This window comes from Protobothrops mucrosquamatus, unplaced genomic scaffold (assembly GCF_001527695.2).
Source record: "Protobothrops mucrosquamatus isolate PMUCROS unplaced genomic scaffold, P.Mucros_1.0 scaffold243, whole genome shotgun sequence".
NCBI lineage: Eukaryota > Metazoa > Chordata > Lepidosauria > Squamata > Viperidae > Protobothrops > Protobothrops mucrosquamatus.
The window spans coordinates 378,612-393,189 of NW_015386593.1; the positions used below are offsets into that span (position 1 = coordinate 378,612).

At 35.5% G+C, this 14,578-nt stretch overlaps 2 protein-coding genes across 2 annotated transcripts in view; one reads left to right on the plus strand and one right to left on the minus strand.

Annotated features, from left to right (window-relative positions):
• The window catches only part of PIK3R4 (phosphoinositide-3-kinase regulatory subunit 4), a 32,071-nt gene extending 30,556 nt beyond the window's left edge, over positions 1-1,515 (plus strand). The window contains exons 18-19 of the mRNA XM_015814360.1: positions 445-553; positions 888-1,515. Of these exons, the coding sequence (XP_015669846.1) occupies positions 445-553; positions 888-1,058 (280 nt within the window). The 3' untranslated portion in view covers positions 1,059-1,515. The remainder of the gene's footprint in view (positions 1-444; positions 554-887) is intronic.
• A 3,347-nt stretch (positions 1,516-4,862) lies between these two features.
• Positions 4,863-14,578, minus strand: part of LOC107286068 (collagen alpha-6(VI) chain) — a 78,707-nt gene continuing 68,991 nt past the window's right edge. The window contains 7 exon segments of the mRNA XM_029283820.1: positions 4,863-4,945; positions 6,080-6,209; positions 8,605-8,674; positions 10,714-11,385; positions 11,469-11,565; positions 12,667-13,154; positions 13,660-13,677. Of these exon segments, the coding sequence (XP_029139653.1) occupies positions 4,931-4,945; positions 6,080-6,209; positions 8,605-8,674; positions 10,714-11,385; positions 11,469-11,565; positions 12,667-13,154; positions 13,660-13,677 (1,490 nt within the window). The 3' untranslated portion in view covers positions 4,863-4,930.

Consider the following 14,578-nt stretch of genomic DNA (forward strand, 5'->3'; position numbering starts at 1 on the left):
AAACCGGGGGGAGCCGAGGCGGCCAGGGAGGAACAGCCAACTGCCGGCAACCAGCCGGAACTGCTGGGGCCGGCCCGTATTGAAGAATATGGCCGAATTTACCCGGGCTGGCCGTATATCGGCGTATAACACGCACACATCATTTGCCCCCTATTTTCAGGGGGAAAAAGTGCGTGTTATACGCCGATAAATACGGTATGTGGTTTTTGGACATATATTTTGCTTTTGAGTAAACATGGTTAGGATCAAACTGCTGGTCTTGGAAATATATGCATGATTAAATATTCACAATTCACATTTTTTAAATAATGGGATTTGATAACTAGTAATAGCTAAACATGAGGTAACAAGCATGCAGACACTAGATGCAGAACTTAACGGCTTATTTAAATTACTGCTTTTGAGGGTTTTTTTGTTTTTGTTTTGTTTATTTGTTTCTTGCAGATTCTGGGATTTAGCTTACCCTGAGAGATCATATATTGTTGCTGGAAGTCCTAGCTCTCCATCAGTATCATACTATAGAAAGATAATTGAAGGCACAGAAGTTGTTCAGGTACATTAGTTATGGCTTTTATCCAACTCATCCAATTTCTACACATTGTTATACTTATTTGTAAAATTCATTTAATTTCTTTAGCATAGAACTTTTCTTGCAGACATTTCATTACAAACCTTGGCTGTTTTTATCAACAAGAAAACAGCTAAGCTCAGAGAGCACCAAGGCACCAAATCTATAACAAGTAAACACATTTAGTGGTACAGAATATGTAACAAATTTCCTAGTTTTAAAATAATTAACAAACTGATTTAATACGGGGAAATCTTATGCTAAAAACAACAGTTTTTATAGCTTGGCACTGTCTATTTCATGGTTTTCTCTTCATCAGGAAATTCAAAACAAGCACAAGATGGGACCTACAGATGAAACCCCTCGAAGGGGTCCTGAATCTTTACCAATTGGGCACCATGACATCATCACAGACGTTGCCACTTTCCAGACCACTCAAGGATTTATAGTTACTGCATCACGAGATGGTATTGTCAAAGTATGGAAGTAAAGTTTACACTGATTTATATATGTAAATAATTGTAATAAAGACTTAGCATAGGATTAATTTTCTTTGAGGAATTGTTTATATAGCACAAGGGACAATGGTGCTCATGAAAGTAAGTAGTGGCTCTCTTGTCAACAGTTGGCACTAATACTATTGGCCCTCTTGGAACCTGCCATTATATTTATGTGGAATGATTTATGTAGCATTTTCTCAAACTGCCAAGCAAAAGAAATTGAAGTGAAGAAATTGTATTTAACATCTAACAATGCTATTCTTTAAAAGACTTTAGAAATTGTTTATAAACATGAAAAAATGTATTAAGCTGCATCAACAATATTTATGTAAGCTGACTTTTTTACAGGCCAGGTGAGAGAGTGATAATACAAAATTATTGCACTTTTGTTTCTGTATATTCAAACTCTGTATGCGTAATGTTGGAAAATAAAGAGTTTGGATCACTTTTCTGTGTCAGAGTTAAAGTTTAATATGAATAGTGTTCTATATCCAAGTATGAGAATCTGAATGAAACTCTCAGTTCTAGTCTCTATTCAGGGTTGGTTTTTTTTTTGAACATTGCACCTTATTTCTTTTATATAAATATTACGATGGCACAGGACATTTGCAATTTATTTCTTCAGTATTGCTGTCAAGCTGAATACTTTCTGATTTCCAAATATATGAAAATGAAATAAAGAAAATGAATTCCTTAAGAATGAGAAGCTTATTTGGATCTATTTCAATCAAGTTTCTATATTATTTGAGGAGGGAAATGGCTTTGTGCTTTGGATGCCTTTCACTGCTAAATATCTGGAATGTATGTGTTGGGGGCATAGGGGTGAGAGAGAAAATAACCTTGTTAGTTTTCAGTTTTTGAAGAACTTCCAATAATATCAATCATGGTATTCTCCACATATAGAATTGGAATAGTTTTACAATGTCTCAAATTTTTAAGGGAGAAGAAGCCCAAAATGTGATGTTCCTGTTATCCCAAGATGTGTAACCTAAAAGTTGTACTTGGCTGGCAGTGTTGCCCATGGCTTACAATTGTTTTCATAATACATTAAAACTTGAGTGACTAGTTTTTTATTTATTATTTCGTATAGGATACTTAATTGGATACCTAAAGGTTTCATTTGGCATTAACCTCTATATTATATCACTAGAAGTTTATTTATTTAATAAAATTTATATGGCCTCCCAATTCCCTCTCAGTGACCCTGGATATTTTACAGATAAAATATAATATAAAAAACAATAAAAAGCAATAACATCCCCTCCCCCCAGCATCAACAGTCAATCAAATAAGCCACCTGATGGACTCCAACTCATTCTGTTCCCCAAGCCCATTGCAAAACCAGGTGTTCAGGACCTTGTGAAAGAGTGTCAAATTGGGGGCCAGTCTTATCTCTGCAGGGATGAAATTTCTGGGAGGGAGCAACCATGGAGGAGGCCCTTCTTTCTGATCCCATTAGATGTACTTTTTAGGATGGGGGACACGTAATATTTCCCACCTCCCTACTCTGGTGGGTTGGGTAGATGTGACTAGGAAAAGACAATCCTTCAATTAACCTGGAGTTGTAAACCCAGAGACCCCCCCCAAAAAAATTATGCACTTAACTCACCCTGAGACAAAGCATAGCTGGGTGTCTTCAGCATATTGATGATGTCTCAGCCCATGGTGGCAGATGATCTCAACTAAGGGCTTCATGTAGATGTGAAACAGAAGCAGAGAAAGTACCAAGCCCTGCAGGACTTACATAACAGGGGACAAGGGTTTGGACTTCTTGCTTCCTATCAATACTGAAAGTAATTGCAGAGGAAAGAAGTGAACCAGGGCAACACAGAACTCCCCCACTCCCAACCCCTGAAGCTTCTCCAGAAGGATACCATGGTTGATGGTATCAAAAGCCAGTGAAAAGTCAAGTAGAGTGAGGATGGACATACTACTACTATCCTGCTCACACCAGAGTTCATCTAAAAGTGTGACCAATGCTGTTTCTGTCCCAGAACCAGGCTTGAACCTGACTAGAGAGGGTCTAGATAATTAATTTCATCCAGAGACCTCTGGAGCTGCTGCACAACCACTTTTTCAACAACCTTCCTCCAAAAGAGAAGATAGGACACAGGGCAAAAATTATCTAATAGGGTGGAGTCTAGCAATGGCTTCTTAAGAGGGTGAATCTGCCCCAGATGCCTCCACTGGGCTAGCAACCACACCAACATCTAACTGGGAACAAATCCAAACAATTTTGCCTTCTAGAAAATCAGCAAATTCCGTAGCACTTCTCTTCAGATAGACCTCTGTCTTTTCCTTTCCCAGGAGAGATGGCTCACCTTAAAGAGGATTGCTGGCCTATTATCTGCATTACTTAGGCTCTGCCACCAAGTAGTCTTTAGTAGCAACTATTACTTATATTCGATTGAATTTTGTCCCTTGTCATCCACCAGTGGCACTCTAGACGTCTATCCATTTCATCCCTTCCAATTCCCCCATATACCACAGTGGACAAAGAGGTTTATGAGTTAGAAGAGGTTGAATGAATATAATCCTATCCTGATCTCTTTCACCTCTTATTCCAAGTAATAACCAGAAGCTCAGCAGAACTTTGCATCAGATCTACAGTTATAAACCCCAGTTCCTTCTGAAACCCATCTGGGTCCATTAGTCACTTGGGCCAGATCAACCTCATAGGTCTTACCTCTCTAGAGAGAGGTACAAAGTAATGGCCTGGAAGTCCCAATAAGTATAGTATACAAGGTTTAATTTTGAGAAAACTACTTGTGTTGGTACCACCATGACTTAAAGTAGCAAGAGGCTGCAAAAGTTCTTTGGGCAATTTTCCAGAAAAACAGTTTTATAGATGTCTGTCTAGACAGAAAGTTTTGGTGATTCACTTAATAGCTATTGTCATCTATATTTTATTACAGAAAGATTACCGAAGTGATCAAAGTAGCTAAAGTTTTATATGTTGTTATATCTGTTCAGTTTCAAGAACTATCCTCTCATATCCATGCATCTGTTTGTGGCTCATTTTAAGTTTATACATATTAAAGTAACTAGACGCAGGATGGAAGAGAGCTTCAAAAATGCAGAGTTTAAGCATTATAATTCAACAGGTCTGTTTTTTTGTTAGGTATACACAATTTGTTTGTGTTTCCTTATTTTCTGACTATTTAAATTCAGATTGAAGAATTAATGCACCTATCACAAATTACGTAACCACAATAACTGTTGCTTAAAATATTTCATAATTTTATACAATGCATTGTTCTAATTTAGCAGTACATAGCAAAACAGTCTTCTATTGTTTCAGTACAATAGCTAAGGACATTAGAAAATAATAAATTGGGACATTAAGTATTTTGTAGAAAAAAAAATCCAGGCAAGATTGAAATGTCAGGACTTTATTCCTAGTCACCTTGTACTCAAACAACATATATGAACTGGAACAGATTTTGCATACCAATATTATAGCACTGAATATAAAGCAAGTTCCCACTTAAAAATATTTTATTGGCAATGTGCAATTATTGTGTTTAAAGCCTTTTCTGTCCAAAATTCCTCACTTAAATTTCCTGATCTTCCCATTTCAATAAGAAAACTAAAATTGAACATGTAGATTCACAAATGAAAATCTTTTCTTCTTATTAGCCTTTAGTCTGTCTTGCTAGTACAATCATGTTGCTCTTTCTCAATTTTTCTTCAATTCTTTTAGAATTTTTTTTCTGCTGTTCTGACATCAGTTTTATATCTTTTTTATATCTTTCAGATTTCCAAAGAAATAATGTAGTAGATTAGTAAAATTAACATAAAATATTTGACAACATTCAACATAGTTGATTCACTTAATTTAATTGTAGATCTGAATACTTCATTAATTTCCAAACATCTGAAAATGAAAAGAAAAAAGGTTTACTGATGAAAAATGTAATTTCGTATATTGCTATAAAAGAATAATCAACTTTTCCCATAAGACATCCTTAAAATATGATTTATAACTCCCATAAATCCTTGATCAATACCAATCCTATTAACTGGTTAGAGGCCACTGGATTAAGAAAAGATATAAAACTCAAAGCCCCAGAGGTACACATGTCCATTACCCCAAATCTTAGATCCATTCTTCAGTGATCTCCAAAAGTTGTTACCAAAATATGTTTAATCTCAAAAAGATTAAGATTGAGAATTGCCATATGGATTATATAATTTTCATTACAGTTGAGCATACTTGATTGATATCAATCAATAGCATTGATACTTAATGCTACATTTGCATTTAGGTCACCCATAGGTCTATGAACAGTGACCCATCTAATTCAGTAACAAGCAACTTGATGCTAATCACATTTCTTGATCTATAGTCTCTTTACCCTGGCCATGCTGGCTGGTAAAACAGACGCTGGAATCTTAAAAATCCAGGAGATACCAGATTACTGGTATCAAATTAACTGCAAATCTGACTGGGATTATTCAGACAGTCACCTTACCTCTTCATGGCATGAATAGCTGCACTGCTTATGCACTTTGCACAAATGAACCAGTTGGGAGGAAAGAAAGAGAACCAAATGCCAAACCCATCCTACCAAAATTGAAAACTTGGAAATGAGCGTGAAGGTTTTGTATCTGCTCTGAACTCTACATAGTGATCAAATTGTAACTTGTAGTTTATACCTTCTGCATATAGTCCAGCTGGAAGTATGATAAGGTGTTTTGAAGCCAAAAGTTTACCCCTTTTATCATATTTTGAATATTAACTATCCAGATATCTTTACATATTATTAATTATACAGCTACTGTATATGGCCCAATCCAAGTAATATTTAGCATTCTTTACACATAGATGTGTAATGGTGGATGGGGGAAGAAATCAGCAACAAGGGATAAAATAATTCCAGGTTGTTTTTTTTAAAAAAAGTACATGTTTGCAATGTTTATATCTTAATTTATGCAGTTATATAACTGGCTAACTCATAATGTAACTGGGCAATGTACAAAAGGTGTTATTTTATGAAAATCTACTTACAATAGACGGATGAGCATTATTGGCTATCTTTTCAGGAAATAAAGAATCACTTTGCGGGTATTCTGGAAAAGCAGAGCCATTCTCATCAATTAAATGAATTTTATTTGGTGGAGTCTTGTCAAATGGAGTGCTGCGAATAAAATAATGTATTGACAAAGATTTTAATGCAATACATAAAAGTGCTACTTTAAAAAAAATAATTAATAAACAAATATTTTTTCAAATATTTTGTCATTAAAAAAAGTATATCATTCTCAGTCTGATGGAGAAAAAAATATTAAAAATTGGTGAAATAAGAAATAGCTGAATTCTCGAGAAAGGATTGTACTGAGTTTTATGGCTAGGCTAACAATGTCTGATTAAAAATTTAAACTTGGAGAATAGTAAAACTAATAGAATATACAAAACAAAACCAAAAAAAACCCCAAAAGGATCTGCCTGGAAAAAAGTAGATAGTAAGATAGGTTTAACCACATTTAACAATAATACCTTACGTATACACAACACATTGCACAGCAAGACAAATACAAGTACTTACAGTATGGTTTTTAAGGAGATTTAAATGTCTGTGTTTGTACTTACCTATTTTTTTCAAGAAGATGCTTTTGGGGTTTTTAGTTCTTGTTTTTCTCTTTTTTAACACTCTTTTTAAACATTTATTGTTTAACAAAACAATAACTAGAAATACAGTGGAAACTTCAGTATTAAGTATAAACTCAAATACTGAAAGTTTTCTCATGAAATAATTCAAAGCATTTTGCAACTGTTTATCAACATCATACTTAGCATTAATTGCACAGTTTAAACAGTTTAAACATCAAATATTAATGTTCATTAATATTTTAGAAATCGTATTTAACATTTATTTAAACTTTTTTCTTATCTTTAGTTTAGTTTATCTAAATTGTCACAGCCTTAATCATTTCTAGTTTCTACAATACAAATATAAATGTATTTGGCTACTATTTGTATTTATAATTTTTCATATTTTATAATGCAAGTAAACAACAGGGAGGGGGAGGAAAATTTATTACTAAAAAGTGGGTTTGAATGCTGTGTCTGTAATTTTATTCTGATGTCTCCAGTTCCTTGCTTTCTACACTTTAATTCAAACTCAAAGCTAGACAGCATGACAGAATTTTTATTCTCTTTTGTAAAGAGCTCCTAAAGAATTTCTAAAGCACCTGAGAGAAGCACCCAAAAGAAGACCAGAACTTTCATTCCCAACAAAAGAAAACATTGGTGGAACTTGGAGACATGTTTTAGTTTCTAGCAACTATATGTTGGTTGTTAAATAAAACCAAGAGGTATCATGTTAGAATTGCTGCTGCTGCGTAAGTTTCCAATACTTCAATAGCAATCAATTATATTTTTCATATTTCTTTTCTCTTGTCTCCTGCAATATAAGCAAGTGATGGCAGTGTAGGAAGAGGTGCTGTCCTCAACTTATTTTTTATGTTTATGTTTTATTTATTATTAAATTTATATGCTGCCCATCTTGCTATCCAAAATGACCCTGTGTGGCTTACAAAACAGTAAAATATATAAATATAAAAACAATTACAAATATAAAACTAATTAAAATTCCAAAAGTTAAAAACAAACTAAAAGGAGTCACACAAAGTGGGAAAGTGCCTTCTCCATCACCGCACCAACCATCTCCAGCCTAATGCACCTCTACTGGGGTCCCAAGCCTTTCCAGAAGGCCAGAAGGTGAGGATGGATTTCACTTCCAGTGGCAAGATGTTCCTTCCACAGGGCAGGTGCCATGGCATAAAAGGCACTTCTCCTGTTCCCTGGCAGCTGAAATTCCTTGGCTGATAGGGTCTGCAGCAGGCCCCTTCTGTCAGAACAAGAGGAGTGGGCCAATCTCATTGGAGCAACATATACAGGCTAAAAGTGAAGCTTACAGCCAGCCATAGTGATTAGTATGGTTCTTGCTGTTTCCGTATTGGATTGCTAACTGTCTTGCTTCAGTGAGCTTTTATATTTTTGCTTGCAACTTGATGGATGGTTGGAAAATAAGTGAAGTGTGTGCTAGCCTGAAGTCATGTCTGAAGGATAAGTGAACATTTTAACATACTATTTTCATAAAAAGATGTTTCACAAGCTTTCAAAAGCACAGGAGCCATGACAGGATAGGATGCCATTCTCTTCAGGATAGAATAACTATGCCATTCATTCTACTGTATCTTTTATTTCAGAGCCCACTATTTCTGCTACTGTCCAATAAAAGCCTTAATTTAGTGCAGTTACTATTTACATTCAACTGAAATAGAAATTTGGAAGAACAAGAGACTAATTCTTACTCATACAAGCCGATTCCCAGAGAGTCCAAAGGAACTGAGTGAAAAGTTTGGCTAGAAAAATAGTCTTGCTAGAACAATTGAGTTCTAGCAAGACTATTGAGACAATTGAACTAAAGAAGATTTCTTATGAGGGTTTGAGGCAGGAATACACAACACCTCTCAACGGATCATCGAGGCAAGGAAATTCACATAGATCAATGGTGCCATGAAACATACCTTGGTTTTTGACGACTGATTGTTGCACATATTCTCTCAAACTCTGGATGTGGATAGCTGTGTATTTTACCTATTAAGGCAAATCGTATCATTATGGCAAGTGAGTAATATTTATTTTCACATGTGAGAAAATTGCAATGCCCAACCCTGTGCCAGAGTAAGGTTTTACTGTTTTCAGTTCCTCTCTTGATATAAATTGTAGCTTACTGGTTTACTTACCCCACTATCATGTATTTTCAAAACACAGTAGTTCTCTAAAATCTCAGATATAATGTCTATCTCAATGCTTTGTTCTCTGAGATTGTTTAGATTTTTTTTACTTTTTTTGCAAAGTATGTATTCTTTTATTGACCAATATAACTCACCATAAATAAAATACCATTCAAAATGACATCAGTTAGTTGATGAGAATTTTTTTCTTTCCCTTACAGTTCTAATATGTTTTATTGATTAGTCATATCAGAGCGTGAACATCAACTCATTTTTTTTCCTTATAAAGTGTGATTGAAGCCATGACATGCAGAAAACATTATAATTTTATGTACAAAGTACATTTATTACAAATTAACTGAAATTTCATTGACCTTGTCAACCATATGCAGGTAGTCCTTGACTTACAGTTCAAAGTTACAACAGCACTAAAAAAGGTGACTTATGATCAGTTTTTCACACTGCTGTAGCATCCTCATGGTAACTTGATCAAAATTTGGGCACTTGACAATTTGCATTTATTTATGAGAGTTGCACTGTCCCAGGGTCATGTGATCAACATTTGTAACCTTCCCAGCTGGCTTCCAGCAAGCAAAATCAGTGGGGGAAGCCAGATTCACAACAACCAAATGTTTAATTTAACAATAGTTTTGACTTGCTTATCAACTGTGGCGGGAAAAAAATTGCAAAATGGGGCATGACTCACTTAACAACTGTCTTGCTTAGCAATGGAAATTTTGGCCTCCACTGTGGTCATAAGTCAAGGACTACCTGTAATTAAAAGATTGTGCAACGTATGGCTGAACCCTGAATTTCAAAGAAGAGAAGGGCTGTTTCTCTGGGATGGAATAGATGCGCATGAATATATTTGGTTCTGTTTCTAGGTGTGCAGGGTAGAATATGGGAACACTGAATATCATGATAAATTCATGATTTGCCTTCAGATCAAGGCTAACATTTACAATTGGGCCAAAACCAGTTGTCAAAGTTTCAGCATATTCTGGGATGCAAAGGTCATCGGGTAGGTTTTCCCCCCCTATCTAGTTCTGATTTATTGTCTCTAGTTTCCTATCCTAAATTATTGTGATTACTTTTCTTGATTTCATTAGCTCAAAAATATTACTTAGAAGAGGATGATTAACTATTTAAATTTAATAAATGTTGCAGGTTGGAAAAATCAACTTTTTAAAAGATTTTATTAATAATTACTGGTTAATATATTTTGTTGTGTTCTCTGGCCCAAAAGCCATAATGAAGTTTTTTTTAAAAAAATATATAGCAAACTTATTTTTCTTTTTGTTTTCCTGAAGATATTTATCTACCTGCAGAAAACCTGGGCTAAGTATGAGCTACTGTCTTTCCCTGATGTAATGGTTTTTCTTTACTTTTCTGACAGATATATAAAAACATGAGGCAGTAATAACCTGGTTCTTCTCATGTCAGTTGATCTGAACACAAAGTTACTGGTTTAGCAACTCAGCTAATTTTGCAATTCAGTCCAAAGAATCCAAACCCATGCTTTGTCCTTGCATCTTTTAATTTCATTAACCTTCATATCAATCTTCCTTTCAAGATTCTTTCAGTCTTTCTAGTTCTGATCTGAACCTCGCCCAAATGTTTTAGCTGATTTAGCTAAAATATTTTCAAAAGACTTGACACAAACATTGCTTTCATCTCTACCACTACACAACTGAAATAGATTTTTAATGCACTATCATTTCATTTTCTAAAAGATTTAAGCATCTCCCTAAAGAGAAAGTTCATGCCAGTCCTGCATATTAAATAGAAACAAACACACCATTCTCTGTCAGTATTTCTTTTTTTTTCTTTTCTTTTCTTTCCTTTCCTTTTTTTTTTTTTTGAGTTCTCTGCAAAGCAATCAACTATCATGCAACTTACTCTTGAGCAGATGTATTAATGGCTTCAGAAATTTGACTGCATACTCAAGTTCAGCTTTGTGGATTCTGCCAAGTTGTACCATGTGATGTTCCAAGGGAAGGCTTGCCAGTTCCATAAGTTCTATGTAATCATACTCAGGCCCTATCGAAAGCACAAATACAGCATAGCCTTTGCATTTGGTTCTTAGGGCTGCATCTCTCAGTACTTCCTTATCCCAATGACTTGTTTCTCCTGCAGATATGACAAAAATAGCCTTTTTCTCTCTCTGGTTGGGTCCTTCTGAAAAGATATTATTGATTGTCCACTCCAAGGCATGACCAAGTGCTACTTCTCCATTTAGTTTCTGAACAAACTTTTCAATATGCCTCTTCATTTGTCTTTTACTTTCATATGTCACCAAGTCAAACTCAATTTTTACTGGAAGCTCTTGTCTTTGGAATTGGAAATTCGGTGGAGCATGACTCACAACAGCTATCCGATCACCTATCAAAGAGGTGTTTGGATTTGCAGAAATGTCAAAGCTGTCCAATGATCTACTTAGGAAATGTTTTAGTTCTTCAAATCCAGTAGTGCTTATTTTCCTAGAATTTTCCAGAATGAATGCAGCATCCATATAAGCCTCAGGTTCGAAAGGTGGAGTTCTGAAGCAAGATTCATCTGGTCTGCATTTGTCTACAAATAATACATAAACATTTTAATTATAGAAAATTATGAAATTAAGATCTGATTACTTTGCAATTTTCCTGTGCTCTTACCATAGCAAATTACGCACACTTGAAGTCGTTCTAAGACTGAAAGATAATCACTCTTCTGATGGAGATGGATAACTTGAAACAATCCTGTGCTGTCCAGCTAAAGTAATGGAAAATAAAAATATAGCTTGGCAAGCAGATGGTAAGATGTCTGATTCTATCTGCATCATTGCTAAATCCCATGACAGCTTGCAGGACAATGTTTGATAAGAATTGATGCTTGACAGCTGGGATTTCATAAAAATATATTCTCTTCATCATAAGGAAGCTGTCCTTAAACCACAACTAATTAAGTGTAAAAAAGTTGCAATACATGTGCAAAACATGTCTGTTGCACATGAAATGTACAGTATAGTACCAAAGGATAAGAACAGCTTTCCATATTTATCCACAACAACTTCTTGATATAGATATGATACATTGTCTTTTGGTATTGTGCCATAGTGCCATGCTGGTAAGACAAGTAAACTTATATCCCAGTTTTGGATTTCAAGAGCTTGGTGCAAAATTCTAGTCTGGGAAGAAGATGTGGATAGTGGTAAATTAGCCAGGCAAAATAATGTTAGGCTATTTAGTCTTCATTTCAGTATCCTTCTATAGGTGGAGGTAATTTCAATTTTATATCTATATTGTCTCCCTATGTCCAACTGACATCATTAGGCTCAGTTAATTAATTATTTTGAATTAATATTTTGCAAAAACAATTTCTGCACTGGGTCTTCTGGAACTGTGATGTAGAAATCCTCACCTTGTTCTGTTGCTTTATTTCCCCATCCCTCTAGCAACTAAAGCTGATATCCCCTCTTCCTTCCCAGCAGCTCCGAAGAATAGTTTCATCCTTCCCCATACAGAATCTAGATACTGTTTTATGCCTCTTTTCTCACAGTGAAAAGGAAACTCGGTAAAGGCATAACCACAACAAAACCAGGATGATACCACCAATGGGTGAGTGACTACCATCCATTGGCTATCTAGAACTCCTGAATACCCTCCATAGGAGGAGTAGATGGAATCAATAAAATATATTTATTGAACAGCACAAATCTGCAAGGCAGAATAAGAGGCATATACCAATGAAAAGGCCTTCATTTATAGTATTTTGATCTGTAATGCTTAAATATTATATCAGGCTCCATAGAGCATATGCTAAATTTCTTGAGAGGATGCTTCTGATAACCAAAGAAAGGGTCAAGTTTCTCACCTCAAAAGCTTGGGTAATTTCAGGGATGTTTTTAAAAGAAATGACTGCTGGCTGGATGCCCAGGGCAGTGAATTCTAGGACTGCTGTGCCAATTGAGTTGGGATGGTCGGACTCTCCATTGCTGAAGAAGACTGCAACTTTCCTCACATTAGCACCTTGGAGAGTTCGCTTGAAGAGATGCCTGGCAACAAACCTCATGGATCCACCAATGTCCCGTCTGTTGGTTGTTCTCTGGAAAGAAAGTCTATTGAGCTCCTGCAACAACTTGTTCTTGCTTTGGAAATCTGTAAAGCGGATCAGGTAGTTGGTTTTGGAGCTGTAGGACACAACAGCCACTCTGGCTCCCACAGGACAATTGCTCTCTCTGATGTTCGTTTGGTTCACAATATCAATGACAGTCTTTCTCATTTCTTCAAATATCTCAGAATTGGTATCTTGAGATATATCGAAGGCAAATACTAGTTCTGTAGGATGTGCTGGACATTTTAGTATTTCTAGAAGGCAAATAGATCATATCCATTAAAATAATCATGTCTAGCTTAAGGATAGCAATCAACAACATTTGAAGGCAATATTTTTGGATAGAGTAGGATTCTTTGGGGGTTATAAAAGTGGACAGGACAACAAAACATAAAAAAACCAGAACTGTGACATATATGCATATTATAATGGTACAAAGCATTTAAAAGAGGAACAAGCAAAGCACCTAGTCTTCATTAATAAAAGAGCTGCATCCTTTGGAAGACATGCATTCTGAAGCGGCCTCATCTTTTATCTGCATCTAACTCTCCAATGATCTTGTTTCAAGTGCCTGTTCTTATCCTGCTATTAACCATGGAGCAAGGGCTATATGTGGCAAAATAGCAAAGTGGTAGAAAAAAGGAGATGAAGCTTCAAAGGCCAAATTAATCAGTACTAACACTAATATAGAATACTGCCTGAGGTCATTATTTTTTCATACAGAACAGAACGAGAATTAACTGTTGGAAAAATACTCACCTGTCCAGCAGGCTAAATAGAAGAAAGAAAGGAAAACATTATTTCAAGCAATACGATATTGAAAATTCTTAAAGAGAGGAGATCCTCTTATAAGATGTTCTTATTAATGCTTATAGGTATTCTATAACTGCCTCAGCAAGGAATAGTGTGTAAAAAAAGGAAGCTGGTCATCTTGGTAGTGTTATTTCTTTTGTGTAAATGTTTGAATTTTTCACACCAGTACATCATCACACTGGGTTTGATCACACTGCCTTAACCATTTGCTAGCACTCTCATAAGTAAACAGCCATGCTTTTCATATTTTTGACCAAAGAGATAACGTGTTCCTGATGTATCTACATTACCAGAAGCTTTGACTGACTAGTGGTACAATCTCTTCTAAGTAGGAAAGTAGTAGACAGTTAACATAGTTTCTATGTTAAAGGAATGTAATCCAACATAACCTGAGGGTGAAGTTTCATTCTCCAAGCTTGTGGGCTGGTTTCTGAATGTTTTGTTACTAGGCTAGGTAACATTTTCAACGGAGTTTGTCACTTGACACACCCACATCTGAAGCCCTTATAAACAGAACACTGACACTGACATCCCCTAAACTCGGCTGAAATTAGCCTAGAAGGTTCAGAGAACAAACCTTCATCCTACACCCGAGCCACAGATATTCGCCACTATTGCTAACATAGCCTTTTAGTGGTGCATAAAAAATTATTCTGATCTCCTCAGTTAAGAGATTAGTGATGTAGCTTTGGTTACCTCACCTATGCTTGTTCTATTGTTTTGTTTTTATGCTATTATAATCCCGTAAGAATCAAACAACATGATCTGAGTCTTAGCCAAACCTGTAACCATTTTTAATGGGAAGCAGTATACATATATTTTAAATAAATAAAATTCAATTAATTAGAGCTAAGAGCCT